Source organism: Cephus cinctus, unplaced genomic scaffold (assembly GCF_000341935.2).
Source record: "Cephus cinctus unplaced genomic scaffold, Ccin1 Ccin1_scaffold0168, whole genome shotgun sequence".
NCBI classification, from domain to species: domain Eukaryota; kingdom Metazoa; phylum Arthropoda; class Insecta; order Hymenoptera; family Cephidae; genus Cephus; species Cephus cinctus.
In genome coordinates this window covers 4149370-4168395 of record NW_014332892.1, presented here as the reverse complement: position 1 = coordinate 4168395, position 19026 = coordinate 4149370, and the positions used below count along the sequence as shown (strand labels likewise).

General features: G+C 48.3%; 1 protein-coding gene across 5 annotated transcripts in view; it reads left to right on the top strand.

Annotated features, from left to right (window-relative positions):
- LOC107264329 (beta-1-syntrophin) overlaps positions 1-19026 on the top strand; it is a 102069-nt gene that overhangs the window by 69402 nt on the left and 13641 nt on the right. For all 5 annotated transcript variants that reach the window (XM_025081179.1, XM_015732478.2, XM_015732477.2 and 2 more), the window contains one exon: positions 4365-4553. In XM_025081179.1, the coding sequence (XP_024936947.1) occupies positions 4365-4553 (189 nt within the window). The remainder of the gene's footprint in view (positions 1-4364; positions 4554-19026) is intronic.

Below are 19026 nucleotides of genomic sequence, written 5' to 3'. Positions count from 1 at the left end.
CCCCCCCGGCCCCCCCGGCCCCGTAGAACCACCGAAAGCCAGCAGTGTCCAGGCGATCCGAACCGCCCGAACGGCGCACGGCGTGTTTAGTTCCCAGTCACGTACTCCTGCATCATTTGCTATGGGTTTCATAGGGGCTATAACTCTAGCTACACCATAGCGGGCAGCCCCTGCCCTTGGAAAGTCGCGGCAGCAGCCTCCCCTGGACTCTGGACCCTGGAGCCTGTACGCGAGGGTACGGGGACACGCAGGCACGGCCGCCGCGTCTGCCTTATAATACAGCCAGTATTCGTCCCTCCCATTCGAGCTCCGCTTCGATCGGGCAAAAACTCCGAGCGGACTGGGACGTTGGGTAGCTTTGCAAATTAATTAACCGTCGACCCCGCCCGCTCCGATCCATAAATTTTCAATCTGATTCAGAGTCAGAGAGCTGAGCATTCCTCGGGATTCCCGGTGAATATTAATTTACAGTCTAGGAGAACCCCTTTTGGACGACGGGGCGACAATCGCGCCGACGTGATCGACGCCGGAGAGCAGCCTCCTGTCTATTGGGCTCCTATTGGGCTCCTATTGGGCTCCTCAGGCAAGTGACACGCGAGCGTGAGACGCGGAGAACTTTAAAGCAAAATCATCTTCAAGGTATTTGAGAGGAGGGCTTGATTGCTGGCTGAAGGGTAGTCAGGCGCGGGAAGTTCAAGAGGGAAGGGGATGAATGCCGTTTAACAAAAGGGGGCAAATTTATCGACGCCATTGGCGACGGATCGATGCCCGATAAAAATTCATTCGCGATACATGACGAGAGATCACTCACGATTTCGCATCCGGTTCAGTCGCCACCTTTTATTTTATCCCCTTTCTACTTGTCTTTTGCCTCCCTGCGAAACTCTCAGTGGCACTTTGTTCTATCGCGAATTCATAGCGAGTAGATTTATGCCATTATGCGGAAACACGTAGAGTCGTACAGTCGCCGGGCAAGCGATGCCCAATCGAGAGACACGCGCGCGTGTGCACCCACGTGCGTGTAGCGCCAGTCAGCGAGAGAGAGAGAGAGAGAGAGAGAGAGAGGGATCACGTAATCGCAGCGCGTCGAGCCTTCAGCCCACAATCAGACTCATCTATTCGACAGCCTCCCGCATTCGTCGCACGTCTGGTAATCATTCCTTCGACGGTTGCTCTTTCACTATTAGTTATTGTCCCGCTAGGCTGATTAGGCCGATAGACCGGAGAACGAAGGAAAGTATCGAAAAAGGAAATTTCCGATGACCTTAAAAGCCGAAGTGCAGGGAATCAGCTCTCCCAGGTTCTCGCCTCGTAAAACTTGGAGTTTCGGTGAATCTTTGGAAAGAGTTCGGAGGGATATTGCTCCCTGGACGACCGAGGCATCTATTCCCACAATATCATCTCCTTTATCTAAACGAGCCCCGCTCGAATCTTAACTCTAAGGAGCCTGAGCTACCCGAGTCGTGAATCTCCCTTCGAGTCCCGTTGCCCGCCAATTCCCAGCAACTCCTGGCGATGCTTCGCCAAACTTCCACTTGGTTGCCAATTACCAAAACTCTCGCTTGGAATTTTCCCTCGTGGAGAAATCGCTCCAAGTCATTCTTCCAAGGACAAGCAAAGGGAGAAATTGGAAGAATGACGAGTCGCGATTCGAAGGAAATTTATGCTCCTGTGCATTTGGAATTAGATCGATGCATGCGTCTGTCGCGTCTGTCCGTAGATGCATAAATATGTGTATTGCGATAGAAATATCGGCGATTTGTTAACAGCCTAGCGTCCCCGGGCGTCCCCAGGCGTCCCCGGGCGTCCACTACGCCTACGCCCACACGTACACTGCCCATCATTGACGCCTTCCAAACAGTTTCAATATTATTTGGGCCATCTATGTGCACCGACTCATTTCAGATCGATTGTCGACTGAAACATGAATCGATCTGCATCTTGAATACAATGATATTGCATCAACGAATTTACAAAGTTGAATATAACCAGGGCCTGCACGGAGCCTGTAACCTATTTCTCAGATTTACTATTGCTTCTTTTCCTTTACACTCTAATTTATTTATTTGCAGCACGAAAACCTTTGATAGAGATTTCCGCTTGTCTCCACCTGAAAGTCATAGTCATTCAAATATCTATTTCTCTCTACTTCAATAAACTGGGTCAACCAAAATATTTTTCGTGTGATAAAGATCAATTGTTATGTTCGTTTCGTTGGAGATGATCGAAAAAAATTTTTTAAAAGGAATAAGAATAGAAAGAGAATTACGGAAAAGAAGGAAAAAGAGATAGATAAAAATTCTGGTGAAATGCTGGTCTACTGTTTATCCAAACGAATGCTACATTTTAAAAGAGAAAGTATTTTATTCTCGAAATATAATTGACACCAAACTCTTGATGAAACTAAGGTGGAAGGGTAATGTTTTTGGATAAAAATGAAGAATTTCAATAAAAGTCAAGGAAAGGTTTGGAATTGTACTTTCCTATAAGTATGATGAATCGATGAAACTCGATGAAACTTGATGAAAAAACAAGAGGAGCGCATAATCTTTCGCAGTGGGAAATGACAACAAGAGACTTCAGGAGCATGAAGACTTGCAACTTGAAATCAGAAGATCTGAATTTCCCAGCCGTCCCCGTCGCCCACGAATTTCATTTTTAAATGCAGAAACCATCGAGTTCGCATCGGGACTTCGAGTTCGAATCGACTTTTAAAAACATCCGAAAATGGAAAAACATTTGGGAGCGCACAGATTCGAGTATTTATTTGCCCGTGTTTATTCGCGCATTTTCATTTGCATTTGCATTTGCATTTGCAGGTTCGCATCGGTTTGCTCATGGACAATAAATCGCGCGGTATCGCACTGTTCGATGACTCTCTCACCAAAGTATTTCGAATAACTTTCCAAAAAGAGTAGACGATTGCGAATATTGCGTTATCCCATTTTTGCATTGGCTTCCCCCGCATGCGGAGCCTCCGAATTTCCGTGCAATTTCAATATGAAAGTCGCTTGGACGCGCAGCCGCGTTCAGACCGAGTCAACCGGATATTAAAAATATCTCTCGCCGGTAACCAAGGGAGATCGTCTTCCGGTCTGTCGGTCGGCCTTGTTCTGCCTCGTGACTTGCACCTTCCACCTTCCACCTTCCACCTTCCACCTTCCACCTTCCACCTTTCACCCGTGACCTTTGACCTCCGGGTCGAATAACCCACGTCTTTTAAAGGTGCCTCCGAAGATGAACTCAGGGCTGCACCTCTGACAACATCTATAGGAATTAAAGCACCGAATGCCGATCGAATCGCTAAATTTATTCACACTTCCGTAACTGAATTAGAGAAGTTGAGATACTAAATGCAAAAACCAACTTGAGAATCAGTTAGGGGATTTTTTGAAAATCATAACGATTTTCATCCGTCGCGGTTTTATGTGGCCTTGTCTCTTATTTTCATTATTATATATTGCATGTATCGGTAGTTGGAAGAACACGAAGGCGTCGCGCGGCGTCGCTGTGGGGGGAGGGACACACGCGATTGCACCAATGCGTAATCGAACGTCACATAAATCGCAGGACAAATGATGCAACGTAACGCTTAATACGGAAATTATTAATACGCGAACGTAATGGATAAATAATAGATATTTGTTTTTGATGATTAAGCGATTCCAATTAAATTTTCTATTTTTCTTTATCCCTTATGAATGGAATGTTTATTACTCATTGTCGCCATTGAGAGACAGATGAGAGCAAGAAGGCGCCTCGACATGCCGAACATGCCGAACATGCCGAACGAAGAAAGAAGAGGTCGCACTTGGTGTTCGCGAGAATGCGAGTCTTGCTGAAACAAGCTGTACATAGTATAGTCATCCATCCCGTGGATCCCCTGGATCCCGTGGATCCCGTAGATCTCGTGGCGTTGGAGTGTGATCGGCTGGGGCGCGTTGGTACTTCTAGTGAATATATAGGGTGGATCGTAAAAAGGACTCGTAAAGCGTGATACGCCTCTGCGGAAATGGGACCTGTAATATCGAATCGATACTAAGTATCGAGCGGCTGTCCTGTCGTAGCGACCTCGAACTCGATTTCCTTTGATCGCTGAAGAAAATACGTGCCAGCGGTTACGTGAGAACACGCCTTTCTTTCTGATGCATTAACACCTAACCCTAACCCATCCATCCACCCGACTCCGCGCGCACAGCTATTTACTTAGGTGGGCCAAGGGGGTGCCGGGCTTCCGCTCCGTCCTTTCCTTTTTCGATTATCTCTATAGAATACGCAAGTAGACACATTTCTTTTGCTTCTTTTTCTATATTTTCTATAGTTCAACTAGGTCAATGAACCCTTCTGCCTCTTATCAATTGCAGTTAAATACTTGAGGGAAGTGACCCCATACTTCCGGAAGGCCTCGATCATCCAGGAAGTCGGATGGGAACTGCAACGAGGATTCCTCAGCGCCACACCGCCCCCGCCAAAGTCACCCCCAAGGGCCGACACTCGTTATCTACCCCTGCAGCTTTGCAGGCTCACAAGGGCACATCCGTCCTCGGACCCCGGTAAGTCTTTTTTCCCATTCTTATCGGAGTTATCGGTGATCCAGCCCAATTAACGGGCTCGAGTTAATGAAACATGGATGGAGAGGACATAAGTGAACGTGCGGGCGAGCGCCCGACGGATGACACGTTGGAGCCATTTTCCGAGTTGCTTTCAGATACGGTTCTCGGTTGATTCAGGAGTTCAGCTTTTCTGTGGTGGGAACGTCTAAGAAAAGCAATCAGAAACGTGCTGTATCTTTGGCACATCTGCGCCCCTAGAAGCTCCTCTACCTTCGTGTCGCTACGTTTACCTTGACTGAGGTATTTTTAAAGTCAATATCCTGCACGGCTCCCGCCTTGCTCGATCCTCGCCTCTCCTCCGGAGGCAGGGAAAGAGGCACGTGCAAGTGCGGTCTATAGGTACTCCAGACATCATCTACACATAGAGAGGCCGCAGGACGTCGTGCTCCGCCGTGTCTCCCACCATGTCCCAAGTATATTAGAGGAGAGGGGGTTTGGGATAGTTTCTTTATTTTTTTATTTTTTTTTTCCATTTTTTTCATTTTTTGAGGAAAATTAGTCGAGTGCCACTCTCTTCCGATTTTCCCCTTTCGACTTCCTCCTTTCGTTCTCTTCTATCCTGTGCCGATGCATTCACAGCGCTTTTGAGGTTGCAGCAACCTACTAGTCAACTACCGAGATCAAGCGTCCTGTACCGGGGATGCAAGAGTTAAATTAGTTTCCGGAAAAGCTGCTGCCTGCGTTCGAGGTTGGTCCTCTCCTATAATTCCAGAACAGCTCCATCAGGTTGAGCGACCTACCTACTAGCGTTCGCTTTTTCCGCTATTCCCGCGATCCTGCAGCTACCGTAGCCGCTACTACCTCCTTTCTCCGGCTCCTCTTGTGCACTGTGCGCGCGTTGCAGTTTGCGAAGTTAATTACTGTCGGATAATTGCACCTATGCCGTCCGTCTGATTAATGCGAATGCCAGCTCCGTTCATTCTCCCCCTCCTCTGCCTCCCACCGCCTCCCACCGCGCACCTACGTTTCGCTTCCTTCCTTTCGAGACTAAGACCTTTCGACCTTCCGCCTGCTCACTCTGACCCATGGCTACCCGATGCTCCCATAATTCTCTGAGAAAGAAAGGAAAAACGTGCAAGCTCCTATATAGCCGGAAGTTATGGCTGCCTTAATAAGCCAAGCCGCATTCTGCAGGAGAAAAGGATGGAAGTTGGACGGTGGGAAGCTAAACGGAGATGGGTTCAGCAGAAGATGAAGAATGAAGATGAGGGAGTGAGTGGGAGTATCTTTGATGCCGAATAGCTCGCGGCTGGCAGAAGGGTCCTTATTCCGTTAGTCGAGATAGTAGCTTCTAAGGGGTGGTAGCAATAAGGGCGGCTTAGCGAGAAGTGGAGAGTCTCGCTTTGATAGATTATTAATTAACGTTTGTTTACTTGGCTGAGCGCCAAGGAGGAAACGTCTATTGGATAATTCCGGCCTGAGTGTTTCGCTTCCGAAACCAGAACCATCTGTCACATTACGAAATTCAGCTTCAACCTCAAACAAAACGTCATTTTCATGGATCGAAAAACTCTTGCCCATCCTCATTTAATCTTTAACGATAACGAAGCTCCTCTATTCGGGCCTCCAGCTTCATAATAAACTAGATAATGGTAAATGTGAAGCTTATTCTCAGAATGAAGTAGCCGTTCATGTAGCCGGCATCCATTTCCATTTCATAAATGGCGTCGTATTGTACGCGTGAGTCGTTTCGCCGCTCGCGTCCTGGAGGTGGAGGAGGTCGCAGATCGACCTGCGATCGACCTGCGATCGACCTGCGATACATTGAATTGAAACGTGTGGGTGGGTAGTAGTGAGAGCACTCGATTGCTACCCTTACTACCTTTAACCCCCGAGACGTTAATTAATTTACAATTAACCCACTTTGATCGTGCATCCATATGCAGTTGGCACAGTAGACATGGCAACTAATGTCAGGATTGGATGCGGCATCGCCGTTAGCACCGTTTAATCGTGCGACAGGCTGGCGCTAATAGAAAAGGGGTTAGAAGGCGAAAAAGTATAACGAGTGTGAAGGAAGGCGCGCGGTGGTTCGCGATTCAGAGATTCAAGGAGGGGAGACGACTATGTGTATGTATCAAAGTCGATATATGGGAAATAAAGGCGCCGAGTGGAAAGGTAGTCAGGTCACGTAAACCAGCGACAATTAGGAGGACGAGTATGAGGTTCAGGGGAGAATCCTAGAAGCAAATGGACACAGAAGGACACAGGACAAGGGGTTTGAAGCGGACGGAGGGTAGATTGAGAGAGGTCAATGAGTATAGAGGTCGTAGGAAACCTGGAGGACCTCCTGGAGGATCCGGAGGAGCTGGTGGGACCTGGTGGACCTGAAGGGCTAATGTCCTCCTATTGTCCCCTAGGCTCCGCCGGGTCGCCACGGATCCGAAACCTTGTTAACTCTCCGGAAACTGTTAACAGTAGCACGTTCCCCAGGCCCTCCTCTCCCTCGTTCCCCTCAATCTCCTTCACCGTCATCCGCCTCTCATCTTCTCCTTTATACGCAGCGGCTGTAACAACGTCTTATGTATGTATCTATGTAGGTGCGTCCCTCGTGAGTCCTCGAGTCGCCTCGGGTCGGCTCGGGTCGCCTCGGGTCGCCTCGTGTCATTCGCCTCGTAAATCGTGTAAATCGTCCGAATTGCACGTGTTGTGCACCGATAGGTCATAATGCGCTTAAAGTATAGATATAGCTACACGTGAATTGGCGGACGAGTGTTGCTCGAATGTCGGGACGTCGGGACGCTGGGACGCTGGGATGCTGGATGGGTGGGAGTGTGAGGCTGTATTCAGAGATTGAAATCTGCTCGACCCAACGACCTAGCCCTTCGTGCCAGCCCGGCGCGTCTGATACTTGCTCTATGTATTCTGTAGGATGTTATGGTCGCGTACAGTCGCCGTATTCAATCGAACGAAATCTATATGGAACAAGTGACCGAGAATCATTTACTTCGATGTGCTTTACATTCGTGTTTTCCATTTCCCATTCTTCAGGCTATTCGTTTCGGCGTCCACGGAAGAAAAACTTTCACGTGTCTTGCATTCGAAAGGCGCTCCGATCGGGAAAATCCGAACAATCCTAACGACCCTAAGCGTTCTACGTCCTGCTTTCAATTATCATGGTAACGCGTTTCAAGTGTCAATCATTGAATGATCTATAAAATAAGAGAGCAAAGTGCACAGTAATTGGCGATCTCGCGTTACACGTGTCGCCCGCGCCACTCTACCAAGTTTCTTGATCTTGCATTTTGCTTCGTAATTAACTTCACACCCGTTTTGATCGTGAAGATATTGATAACAGTGGAGGGGATGGTTGAAGGAAACGTTTGAGGGGTGCAGCCTTGAGCGATGATGATTCTGGCAAGAGAAGTGAAAACTAAATTCGTGGATGCTGCGGTTGCGTCGCCACCATCAAACTCATCCAAACTTCCTATAAATGGACCCGCAGTCGTTGCAGCAAGGGAAAAGTTGCTCTACTCCTCCTTCTGTAGTCCTGTACGCTGCTGTCATTCCGTTGCTGAGTCAGTTACAGCCTTCGAGTGCGGGAAGCCCTTCCTGCTCTGCTCCTCCCGCACCCTCCCGCACCCTCCCACCCGTCAATTACTATTAGTAAGGTGTTACAGTCTCTATGGATTCGAACCCGACTGTCACAATCTGGGAAAAGTTATCCTGCAGCTACGTGTACATAGCTTTATCTGTTAGAATAGTTTGATGACTGGCTGTCTCTCTCTGTCTGCCCGATTCGGCTTGGCTTCGTCGGCCTTTCGCTAAAGAGACTCTACATATAGAGAGTAGAGACGCCCCATACGTTCCGTGAAATTAGAACAACGCCAGCTTCAAGTTGTTCGCCAAAGTTATTTTTAGTATCGGTGGGGGCCACTACTACTGTTACACTATTAGATTTAATAACCTTGGATCCTTATTACTCTTATTATCTTTTTCAGCCTATTCCTAGCCTCACCGTCCTTTCCCGATTGTCAACCGTACTTCAAAGACACGTTATTCAGTTTTTGAGAATTTCTTCGAGAATCAAGTTATCCCTGAATTCGAATGCCTCTCCTGGTTCGAGGAAGTTCGAGGAAGTTCGAGGAAGTTCAGGAAAGTTGAGGTGGGCTCGCGGATGGGAATTTCTTGAAAAAAAGCAAGCGGCTCCTTTTACACAGGGTGTCATTTGGTAATTGGGCTTCGACAGTTAAGGGGATCCAGAGTACGAGACTGATTGCGCCTTTCGCCGGATGAAACTTTAATAGTCAAGGTGAGCCTGAATCTTGGCCGCTTCCGGCAGGAAGCTTAAGGAGCCATCAGTCCCTTCAGAAAATGGCGTCCTTGGAAAAGTTATCTTTGAATTGTCCATCGCGATCGGACTCGGGATCGATCGATCGTATACCGAATATACACGTTGGTTTCCTATCCTCGTGCCCTTTGACCTCGATGGAAACGAGGGGCAGACGCACCGAAGACTTCAGAGGCGTCGAATGGCTGTCCAAGTAGATAAAAAAGTATATGGATTATATGTAATCTATACATATACAAAATCATATATAGATTTGGTCATATACATATACAATGTACCTATATATGGTTTGCATATAAATTATACATGAAATTCTATATTTATTATATACAATTGGTAAATAATTTGTTAAATTAGAGCTGATAATTTTAGTGATTAATTGGATAATTTAATTGTCATTAATCAGTTTGCACATTATTAATTACTTTTACTTAACAATATATGATTGGACTTCATTTACATATATATAATGTATACATTCAATATATTTAAATATATACTGTATATAATCCATACACACGTTATGTGTAAGTCATATATCTCGTTATGTATAATACATATGTATATCTGTTGTCTACTTTGGTACTGGGATCGTTTGACGAATTCTCGGGAAAATAATGATTATAAAGCGAAGACCGATAAGCGCGGGACGACAGCCGATCTGTAGCGCAGCTGAAGCCCAGCTGTAGGCCATAGGCCCGCATTCGACGTGATTAGGGGTCGTCACCCGTGTCACGTGACACGGCTAATGTTGGGGATGCTTTCGTGAATACGACAATCTTGTCTCGACATTCTCAGGGCTCCCCCTTCTCCAACAAGATGTAGCGCTCGTGTCGCTATTTAACCCTTCGCTGATACTCAGTCACACAGCTTATAGACATAGACTCTCTCTCTCTCTCTCTCTCTCTCTCTCGGTTGATCGCTCCCTGGCGCTACAGGCTGCTTATTCGGGTTATTCGGGTTGCGTTCCCCGAACTTGTTCGGAATTTCCCATTGAGGCGTCAATCACACTCGAGACGAGACTCCGAGGTCCTTCGCCCCCACCACGCGACCTCCGGCCTCCTCCGGGCCAGCTGAAATTACCTTTCTCTTGACTTTGGATCCTTTCCGAGTCGTCGCGTCCTCTCGCTTCCGCTGTTTCACAATGATACGTCGTTCTGTTGGCAAAGCAAACACAGCTTCTCTTATATCAACGCGAAGAAGAAAGCTTGTTATGTGCCTCGCGGTACCTTCGAAGATCTTCTCTAGACTGTGGTAGATGATGATGTATCGGATGAGAAGTTGGATCTTCGAGAATTCGCAAATATTGACCATTTAGTTCTCCGGCTCACCGAGGAATCAGGTCGAATAGTTCACGAGCCAGCGGAGTGACCGACCGGCCGACTTGCCACCAGTCACCCAGCCAGCCAGCCAGCCAGCCAGCCAGCCAGCCAGCCAGCCAGCCAGCCAACCAGCCAACCAGCCACCACACCAGCCAGCAGGCCATCAAGCGTAATACGCAAAACCGTGGACGCAGAGTCAATTCGATCAATTGGCTGATACCAATGCACGGAACCTATTTGCATTTACTAGTTAGTAGAGCGTCGAATGCCGCAACAGACGCCCCGGAAATGAATGTGTTAGCCTGCTAATTGCTAATTAAAAACAGTGGGCAGCCAGTCCACGCGACTGCCATCATTTCTAATTCCCTGACTGTTTGCCTGCTGCACTGGTCCAGGTTCGCCCCTCTCCACAGGTTGTCTTTCGGACTCTGCACTTTTGCATTTCTTTGCATTCTTGCGAATTCATTGAGACACGTATTAGTTCCGTGGTTTGTCCAGAGGTCGGCGAAATACGCAGCACTGGATTTGCCCAGTAAACAGGACGTCGCGAAACGAGTGACGCGTGTTCAGAGGACAGGAGTAACCATGGTTTTCAGTCTTTTCGTCGAATGGGATGACGCTATGTGCTTTTCTTTATTTCCGCTTGTTCAGTTGGTCCTCGACCTCTTCTGGCACGTGGTTGATCCCGGCCAAGGCTCGACCTCCTGCTATCTCTGCCCTGTCAATCATTAATCTTTCCGCCCTTATCCACTTTTTCCCCTCAAAGTTGGCCAACCCGCATTCGGAATTTCTTCAAAATTGGAATAATTTTTTTACGACGTCACGTGCTGGCACGGAAAAAATGCACATCTCGGTAGTCAAATTTGTGATAAATTTCAGCAACGCCCGGCACATTAGTAATGCAGCTCGAGTTGCTCTTTAAACTTTTTGCTTTTCTTCTTGTTTGTCTGATTAGCGTTGATTCACTTACTCGAATCAGTGCTCAGAAATTGGTGTGCCCAAGCGACAGCTATTCTACAGATTGGTGTTTCATGGAATTAATGAAGTTTTCAGCAGAGAAATGGAAAATCCAAGAACAGGATGAACAGAGCGAACAGAGCGAACAGAGCGAACAGATTGACCAGATTGAGCTCGCATTTTGAGGAGGGAGAGCACGACGTGCCGAAGGGCTGGCCCGTCGTTGGGCGCTGCTCGTGCTCGGAGCGGATGGCTGGCTGGCCGATGGAAAACAATAGCCAGTCTCATCGTGTTTATGTAAATCCGTGTTAGGGGAGGCGACTAACGCTAACCGGCGTCAGGACGTCGCCAGGAGCCAGATAACGCTTGGAAATCGCATTACATCTACGGGAGACACGGGAGACCTAACCTAACCTCTGGAAAAGCTAACCCTAATCCTAAAGGACTAAGCAGCACCTCCGACTGGCCGGCTTCCTGTTAACCCTCTCCTTGTACGCGGGGTCTCGCGGAATAATCGCCGTCAGCATCAACTCGGTTTACAATGTCAACAAAGCGTCCCCACTCGCGTTCAGCGCCACCACAATATCACATCTCAAGGCCTCCGTTGAGTCGCCCGTCTTCGCATTCGAGACTTCAAGAATTCAAAGTCAAGCTCACGGTAATGGTCATTACCGAATTCCCTAGCGAACGAAGAGCGAGAGAGCGAGAGAGGAAGGAAGAGAGTACAAGAGTCCCTTCGACTTCGAACGAGCCTCGATATTACTTGAGGGATTAAATGTATTGCGCAGCTAAATAAGAAGCAGCAACTCCCAGAACCCAGCTGAGCCTCCAGGTTGGATTTGATGTCAGGAATGAGAAAAACTTTATCAAAGAAACAAGGATCGTGTTACTGTCGTATTGCTTGACCATCAACTATCTACATAGGCAGAGCAAACCGGAAAGTGAAAACTTTAAAATCCAGCAGAAACCATTATGTGGAACGACGAATGCTCGTCGACGAGTGAACTATGTGGGCGGCGGCGAGGGGTTGGTGGGGGGGGGAGTTGTTTTGTCTTTTCTACACGTCCGCTTATATGTATATCTGACAATCATTACGCAACGATATATTATCTGTTTTCCTAGGCAAAGATCCGTCCTTTATCTCTATTTTTCCCTTCCTCCCCTACAATTTGTGCGAACGTGGGAAATTCTGCGCCTTCCCCCATTTCGTATCTGCGTTTCCACTTGTTTCCGTATCTCCATCCGTATTTGCATGTAGCACCCTCTCTCCACCCCTTTCGCGCTTTTCGCGTAATTATTTCTATCCGCGATTGTCATGCAAATTTGTCCTGTTGTCTACGTCCTCCACTGTCTTCCTCTTCCTCTTCCGCCCCTGTTCTCTGTTCTCACGGTACTCTGCTCTCCAACCAGGATTCAGTCGCGTTTTATTATGGCGACACCAGTTCGGTTTACTGATAGCGGAACTGCGTGCACCCGCAACTGGATGCACCCCTGTGGCCCACTCAGCTGCCACAAGAGAAAAAAAAAAGTTCCAACAGAGAAGACTCGTCATTTGGCAGGGTCCTATTTCCTATTTCCTTTTTCCTTTTTCCTTTTTCCTTTTTTTCTTGATCCTCATTCCCATTCTCGTCCTCAGTTTCCAAACTCCCTGCTCGCGTTTTTACCTCTTCTGCTTCTGTTGTATTATTCGGTAAGTGTATCGCGCGACTCACAGCAGTAAAACGACAAGGAGGGTACTTAAATAGAAAGATAAAGTGGTAGTAAAAAAAATCCCTCTACATAGGGGTTGAAGCTTCGGGCGAGATGGGCCTCTTCTCCTGAATTCGCTCGAGTAACAATTTCACGAGTTCAAACGACGTCAATCAGATTCCCGTTCGAACTTCCTCCCGATCCGATCGGCTCACCCCATCTGGCTACATCATCCCCATTCTTGTTTCCTGTGTCCTATTTTTATCTCTTTCTTTACGCTACGTCGCGACCGCGAGATTCGGCCGACGCGCATCTGATGTTCAGTACGTTGGAGAATTATGAGAAAACAACTCTGGTCCTCTGGTCCTCTGGTTAAACGTCATTCGTTAAGGTCGAATTAGATATTTATAAATGCTAATCAGCCGCGAATCAGATGTGGATTCGACAAGGTCGGCGTCGCAAAGTGCAGAGATCAGTGAACGTCGCGTCAGGAGAAGGCAGAAGGGAGAAGGGAGAAGGGAGAAGGCAGAAGGGAGCATCTGGAGGAAATGGCCGACAGCTGAAAATCCGGCGCGTTCGTCGATTTCGGAATAAAGCCCAAAGCTAGAGATTCCCTCGTCCGGTTAGATTCGGTAGCTCGCTCGATTCTCAGTCCTGGCGTCGCCACGTGCTCCAGGCCGTTCACACTCTTCGCAATCTTCGCAATCTTCGCAATCTTCGCAATCCGTGCCGCACACGACGTATTTCCGTCTCTGGAAAATCCTCTCAATTATCCGAGCGTTGCTAATTATCCGCGATTACTTCCGGGAAAGCGAGTTTACGTACTGAAACGATGTCGAGGATTAGTTGAAAGTCCGAGGTTTATCGGAACGATTAGTAGTTAAGCAAATCGGTGGACATGCTTTTCGCGGTTGAAACGAGCCCTTGAGCCGGGTACTGGGGGCGGGGGGGGGGCACGAGGGGTGGATCCGGGGTGGCTGAGACTCTAGAGGTTCGAGAAGGTCGAGAGAGCCAGAGAGAGAGAGAGAGAGAGAGAGTGAAAGAGAGGGAGGGGGGGTCCTTTGTGCGATCATCCACGTGTTCGCTGCATACACGTATCAGTGTGCTCAGCAAAGCTCACTTCCAATTGGCTGGGGGTGACGACACTTCGGGATTAACGAGTCGCGTTTCTCGTTTATCTGGGCCTTTGACGAACCCAATAAGGAGAACGAGCGTCGCGACGCTTCGCGCTTACCCATCTATCTGGGATTAGCAAACTCACACTGAAGCGTCTTAAGGATGTTGAATTAGGAGCGGTACGAGGGTGAATCGCCAATAAGGAAAGAAAGAAAAAAAGATCCATGGTCGCGCGCATCCCGATTAGGCGATCACGCTCCGCGATCCTCGATCCTTGAACATCGAACGGCGAATCTAGAATCTCGAACAACCTCATCTTCCCTCTGCAGTCGCTTCCCCATTTCTTCGAAAACGGGCCGACTCGACTGCGATTGGTCGTTGTATACGAAAGCGGCTCAAGAGGAAAACAAGTCAATGTAAAAGGACGAGAGCACCAAAAGAAGGAGGGGGAGGGACGCGCTTTTAAATTGGCCGTCCCCGCTGCCTGCCTGCCTGCCTGCCTGCCTATCTCTTCCATTGCGGGAAAGTCGTCCAGCCATCCAGTTAGCTAGTGAGCCAGCTACCCCTTCTATCCCTTCTACCCTCGGAACCCTCTTCGTCGACTCTCAACGATTCCGTAACTCTGGCTCGAAAACGCACTTAAACCCGCATACGAATTGCGAGTAAACTGGAGCGGAACGCTGCTTTACGAGTACCCAAGTATATAGGACATTTCACTAATGGGAAATTAAAAGTTCAGTCGACGGAGAGTTCATTGGGGATGGGAAGGGAAATTGGAACGCAGTCCGCAGTGCCATTGCGAACTCGCTTTAGCTTCATCCTCCCTTTCACATTCGAAGTACTCCACTAGTCAGCATTTTGTTAGGCCTGCGATTACGGTCCAGCTGAAGCACGACGTATAGTTCTCTCTCTCTCTCTCTCTCTCTCTCTCTCTCTCTCTCTCTCTGGGACGCTGAGACGCTGAGACGCCTCCGCCGACGAGTCCAATTGGATTGTCCTTGTTCCGGGCGGCGACCCTTCCCTGAGTAGCGTCTTTTCTCTTCTTTATGCCTCCGAATACAAACAGCTCTTAGCCAAGGAACATAAAATGCTCTTTCGAGTGGTTCGAAGTACTTCGCGCCGCGCACCCTCGTTCTTACAGGATTTTCGCTGACACACTCCGTCTTGAGTCACGCATTATATAACTACATTATATCTATAGGAAAGTACATCTCCCTCCGCTGGATACTTTTACGTCTTTTAAAACTGAAATTGAATGTGTCTTTTTAAACAAACGTATAGAAAAAATATTCTACAGCTGCAGCTAATTTAATATAAGTCTATAGTCTATAGTCTATATATGGACATCGATTTGCGTTATCGTTATTCGTTGAATAGTTCATATATATCGTTAATCGTTATTTGTTGAAAATAATTTGTTCTACAGCAACAAATGGTTGAAGCCACGTTGAGAGAGAGAGAGAGAGAGAGAGAGAGAGAGAGAGAGAGAGAGAGAGAGAGACGCATGGAGTAGCTGACTTCCTTCTTCCTTCGGTTGACACGTTCAAATATTATTGGAATCTCCCTCAACATCCGTTCGACTCCTCCCGGCTCTTGTGCACGAATCTGGACGAATCTGGACGAATCTGCACGAATCCCTAGTCAGTGCGATCGCAGCACGCGAACTGAGCGTCGATGCTCGATCAGAGTACAGCACGTGTTCGTTTCCATTAGGGAGAGACAAGACTGGCTGCCAGATGAAAGGAAAAGGGAAAAAGGAAAAAGGACAAACGACAAAGGACAGGAGGAGGTAACTCAAGTACCTAAGATTGTAAACACCAATGCATACGTTACAAAGTGGCAAGCAATTTTGAGCCCGGCTAAAGGAATTGTGAGACTAGGAGAAGGTTTAGCGGACGGGGAGGCTTATTGACAAAATTTCAATAAAAATGTAAAAGGCAGCGTGAGTTGCTTTGTTCTCGAGGAAGTAAGGCGAAACTGCTCGTGTAATAAAGAGCGAGAAGAGCGCGACTAGAAGAAAAAGAGAGGAACGTATTGTGGGCGGGATTCATAATAAATATTGAAAAATAGAAGATAGAAAAACATCCTGCGGAAAAGGCCGGAGTTGACTCGACCGAGTCCTTTCGCAAACAGTTCCGAGAACCTCAAAGGAAATCGAAATGCGCAAGGATTCGTATCATTTCGTTATCCTTTTTCTCCTTTCTTCACCTTTTTCCTTTTTTTTCTTTCTTTCCCTTTTTTCCCTCCTCCTACCTCTCCTGCTTCTTTGCTCGCATCCTCCTAGCACATCCTTCTTCTTTCGTTTTCCTATTTTTCCCCGTCCCCGTCTTTACTCTTGTCCCGTCTTCCACCCGAAGGACCCCCCTTTCCTCGGCAGTAACTTTCTTAGCTTTTAACGGCGGAATAACGAAGTAACGTAAAGTTCCCAGCCATCTTACGGCCGGGTAAATGCGCACTCTCCTTCCACGTAGTCCAGGGCATCTTCCAATCAATTTGGGCAAACTTGGACCCGACCGGAGGCTGCTGCGACGCGTCGCACGTTTCCATGTTTGCGCCTCCGTCGCGACGCGTCGCTTCGGCATTATGCACTTGCGTCGAAGGGGCACTCGGCCGCGGGCAATTTTCTCCCTCCTCCTCCTCCTCCACCCACCACCACCCACCACCACCCATCCTCGTGACGAACTCTCCGACAAAGAGTTCTTCGCGACAATGGCGTCCGGCCGGTGCACGGCGCACTTAGCCGAGCACTTGGACATTTTGGACGTGCGACTTGGACCCTTCGTCCACTTGAAGCTGAGACAGGCGCAAGATGTGTCCATGGACACATCACGGACACGCAGGCGTCCTTCCATCCTGTGCAAATCCTGTGCAAATCCTGTGCAAATCCTGTGCAAATCCTGTGCTGATTGTCATCACGTGGTAACATATAGAACGTTCTACATGCGCAGCATCTAACCTCCCAGAGATCGAGCTCTACGATCCTAATGACCGTCTCTTAATCTCAAGGGAGCACATGGCGAAGACGAGCTACTAGCAATGGACGATACGTAGCCTATTGCATTCTTGATTGCCAGAATATGGTGAAGTCCTTAGGACCCATAATGAAGCGTCCGATGGCATCGCGAGGCAGCTTTGTGTATCGCGCGCGCTAACTCCTGAACTCCAGTCGAGTCGAGTCGATGTCAAGATGCAAGGGTGACGGAGGTCGACGGTCGACGGTCGCCGGTCGACGAGAGAAGGCTTCTGCTTCTGGGGTTAGGTTAGAATATAGAGGAAAGTACCCAGAAGGGGACTTTCAAGAGGGCTGGCGAGATGTTAACAGCCAGACAGCATTGTCCTCGAGCAACATCCTTGCTTTGAATTGAGAGGTGCTCATTCCTGTGCGCCCGTTTCTAGCCTTTCAGTTACGCAACTATTCTTCTTGATCCGATGCCAAAGCCAAATCAGCTGATGTCGACTCGGCCCTGGCAGATGAGTTACGGTAAGGGAAGCTGAGGACATGGCTCGAGTGCAGTGGACAATTTCATTTAATGTCGCATCTGAGCGCATTCGATCTTCGATCGATACGCTACTTGCCATTTGCCATTTGCCATTTGCCATTTGCAAATCGCAACAGCAGGGCGGCAGAACTCGGCTCCTATAAAAAAGAGCGATGATGCGAGAATGTCTGTTGCTAGGAGTTGCTAGGAGTTGCTAGAAGAACGAGTCCCTGGCAGTCTGAACTGATGGAGCCATTAATTCCTGAGTGAAGGGTGAAATGGAAATGGCGTGGCAAAGTCCTCGATAGTCCAGGATCTTTGATGTTCTCAATTCGGATGCCAAATACTAGGAAGCAAGCAGCACTGTCTGCGGGAATCCACCTTTTCTTAAGGAAATTCCACGCTCCGCGATGAGGATAAATATACTTTATTCGCCAAGACGATGCAACGGGTTTGTTGCAGGGTAAGATGTGAGAGAGAGAGAGAGAGAGAGAGAGAGAGAGAGAGAGAGAGAGAGAGAGAGAGAGAGAAGCGGAGCAGAAGGAAGAGTTCAACGATTGGAACAGCCCCGGAAATCTCTGGACGATCCTCCGTTGTCCTAGACGACTTTGCGCGACGTACGCCGCTCGAATAAAAATCCTAGTCTCGTTGAAACCTTAGGAGAAAGCTACGTTACGGCTAATAATTCGGCTTTACGGATCAGCTACTCTTCGCATTATGATTCTGCGTTCGTAGCTTAGAGCCTCGCAAGCATTCTGAAAAGCACTCGATTATCTAGAGAAGCGAAAGCTCGTTTTATGATTCCGTTATGGGAGGAAGAGTGCTTCTTGCCGACGGTCGAGGTATATTCGTGTGGTATACTATCATATACCTCGTACAGCCGTTGTATTATGTTTGTAACGTAATTCTTTAACTTATCACCCGACACCGATAGCAAAGCATACGAGAACGACTATCTTCGAGAAGCAACCTACGTTACCTTCGGCCGGCCACCCGTCGTTCGTGCATCCGCAGGCCAGGCGGACGCCAGCCAATTCTTTTTTCACCGGGAACTGACGAGCCGGTATAAACTGGGAGTTGGGGTGGAACAGGCCCAACTCCACCAAGAACGAGAGCTCTGACGGAACCTATCGGACGAGGCTGTAGCTTAACGGATCCTGTCGATCTTTGGGGACGCGTAAAATCGAGAAACGCAACCGCAGGTGCTGATCTTTGGGGTCGCGTAAAATCAGCAAACGCATCTGGATCAAGCCAGGCGGCCGCCAGCCAATTCTTTTTTCACCGGGAACTGACGAGCCGGTATGAACTGGGAGTTGGGGTGGAACAGGCCCAACTCCACCAAGAACGAGAGCTCTGACGGAACCTATCGGACGAGGCTGTAGCTTAACGGATCCTGTCGATCTTTGGGGACGCGTAAAATCGAGAAACGCAACCGCAGGTGCTGATCTTTGGGGTCGCGTAAAATCAGCAAACGCATCTGGATACACGAACGGGAGCGGACGGTTACGGAAATGCACGGCCGCTCAGGCTGCTAGGTTTGAGGTAGAGAGGGTCGGAGT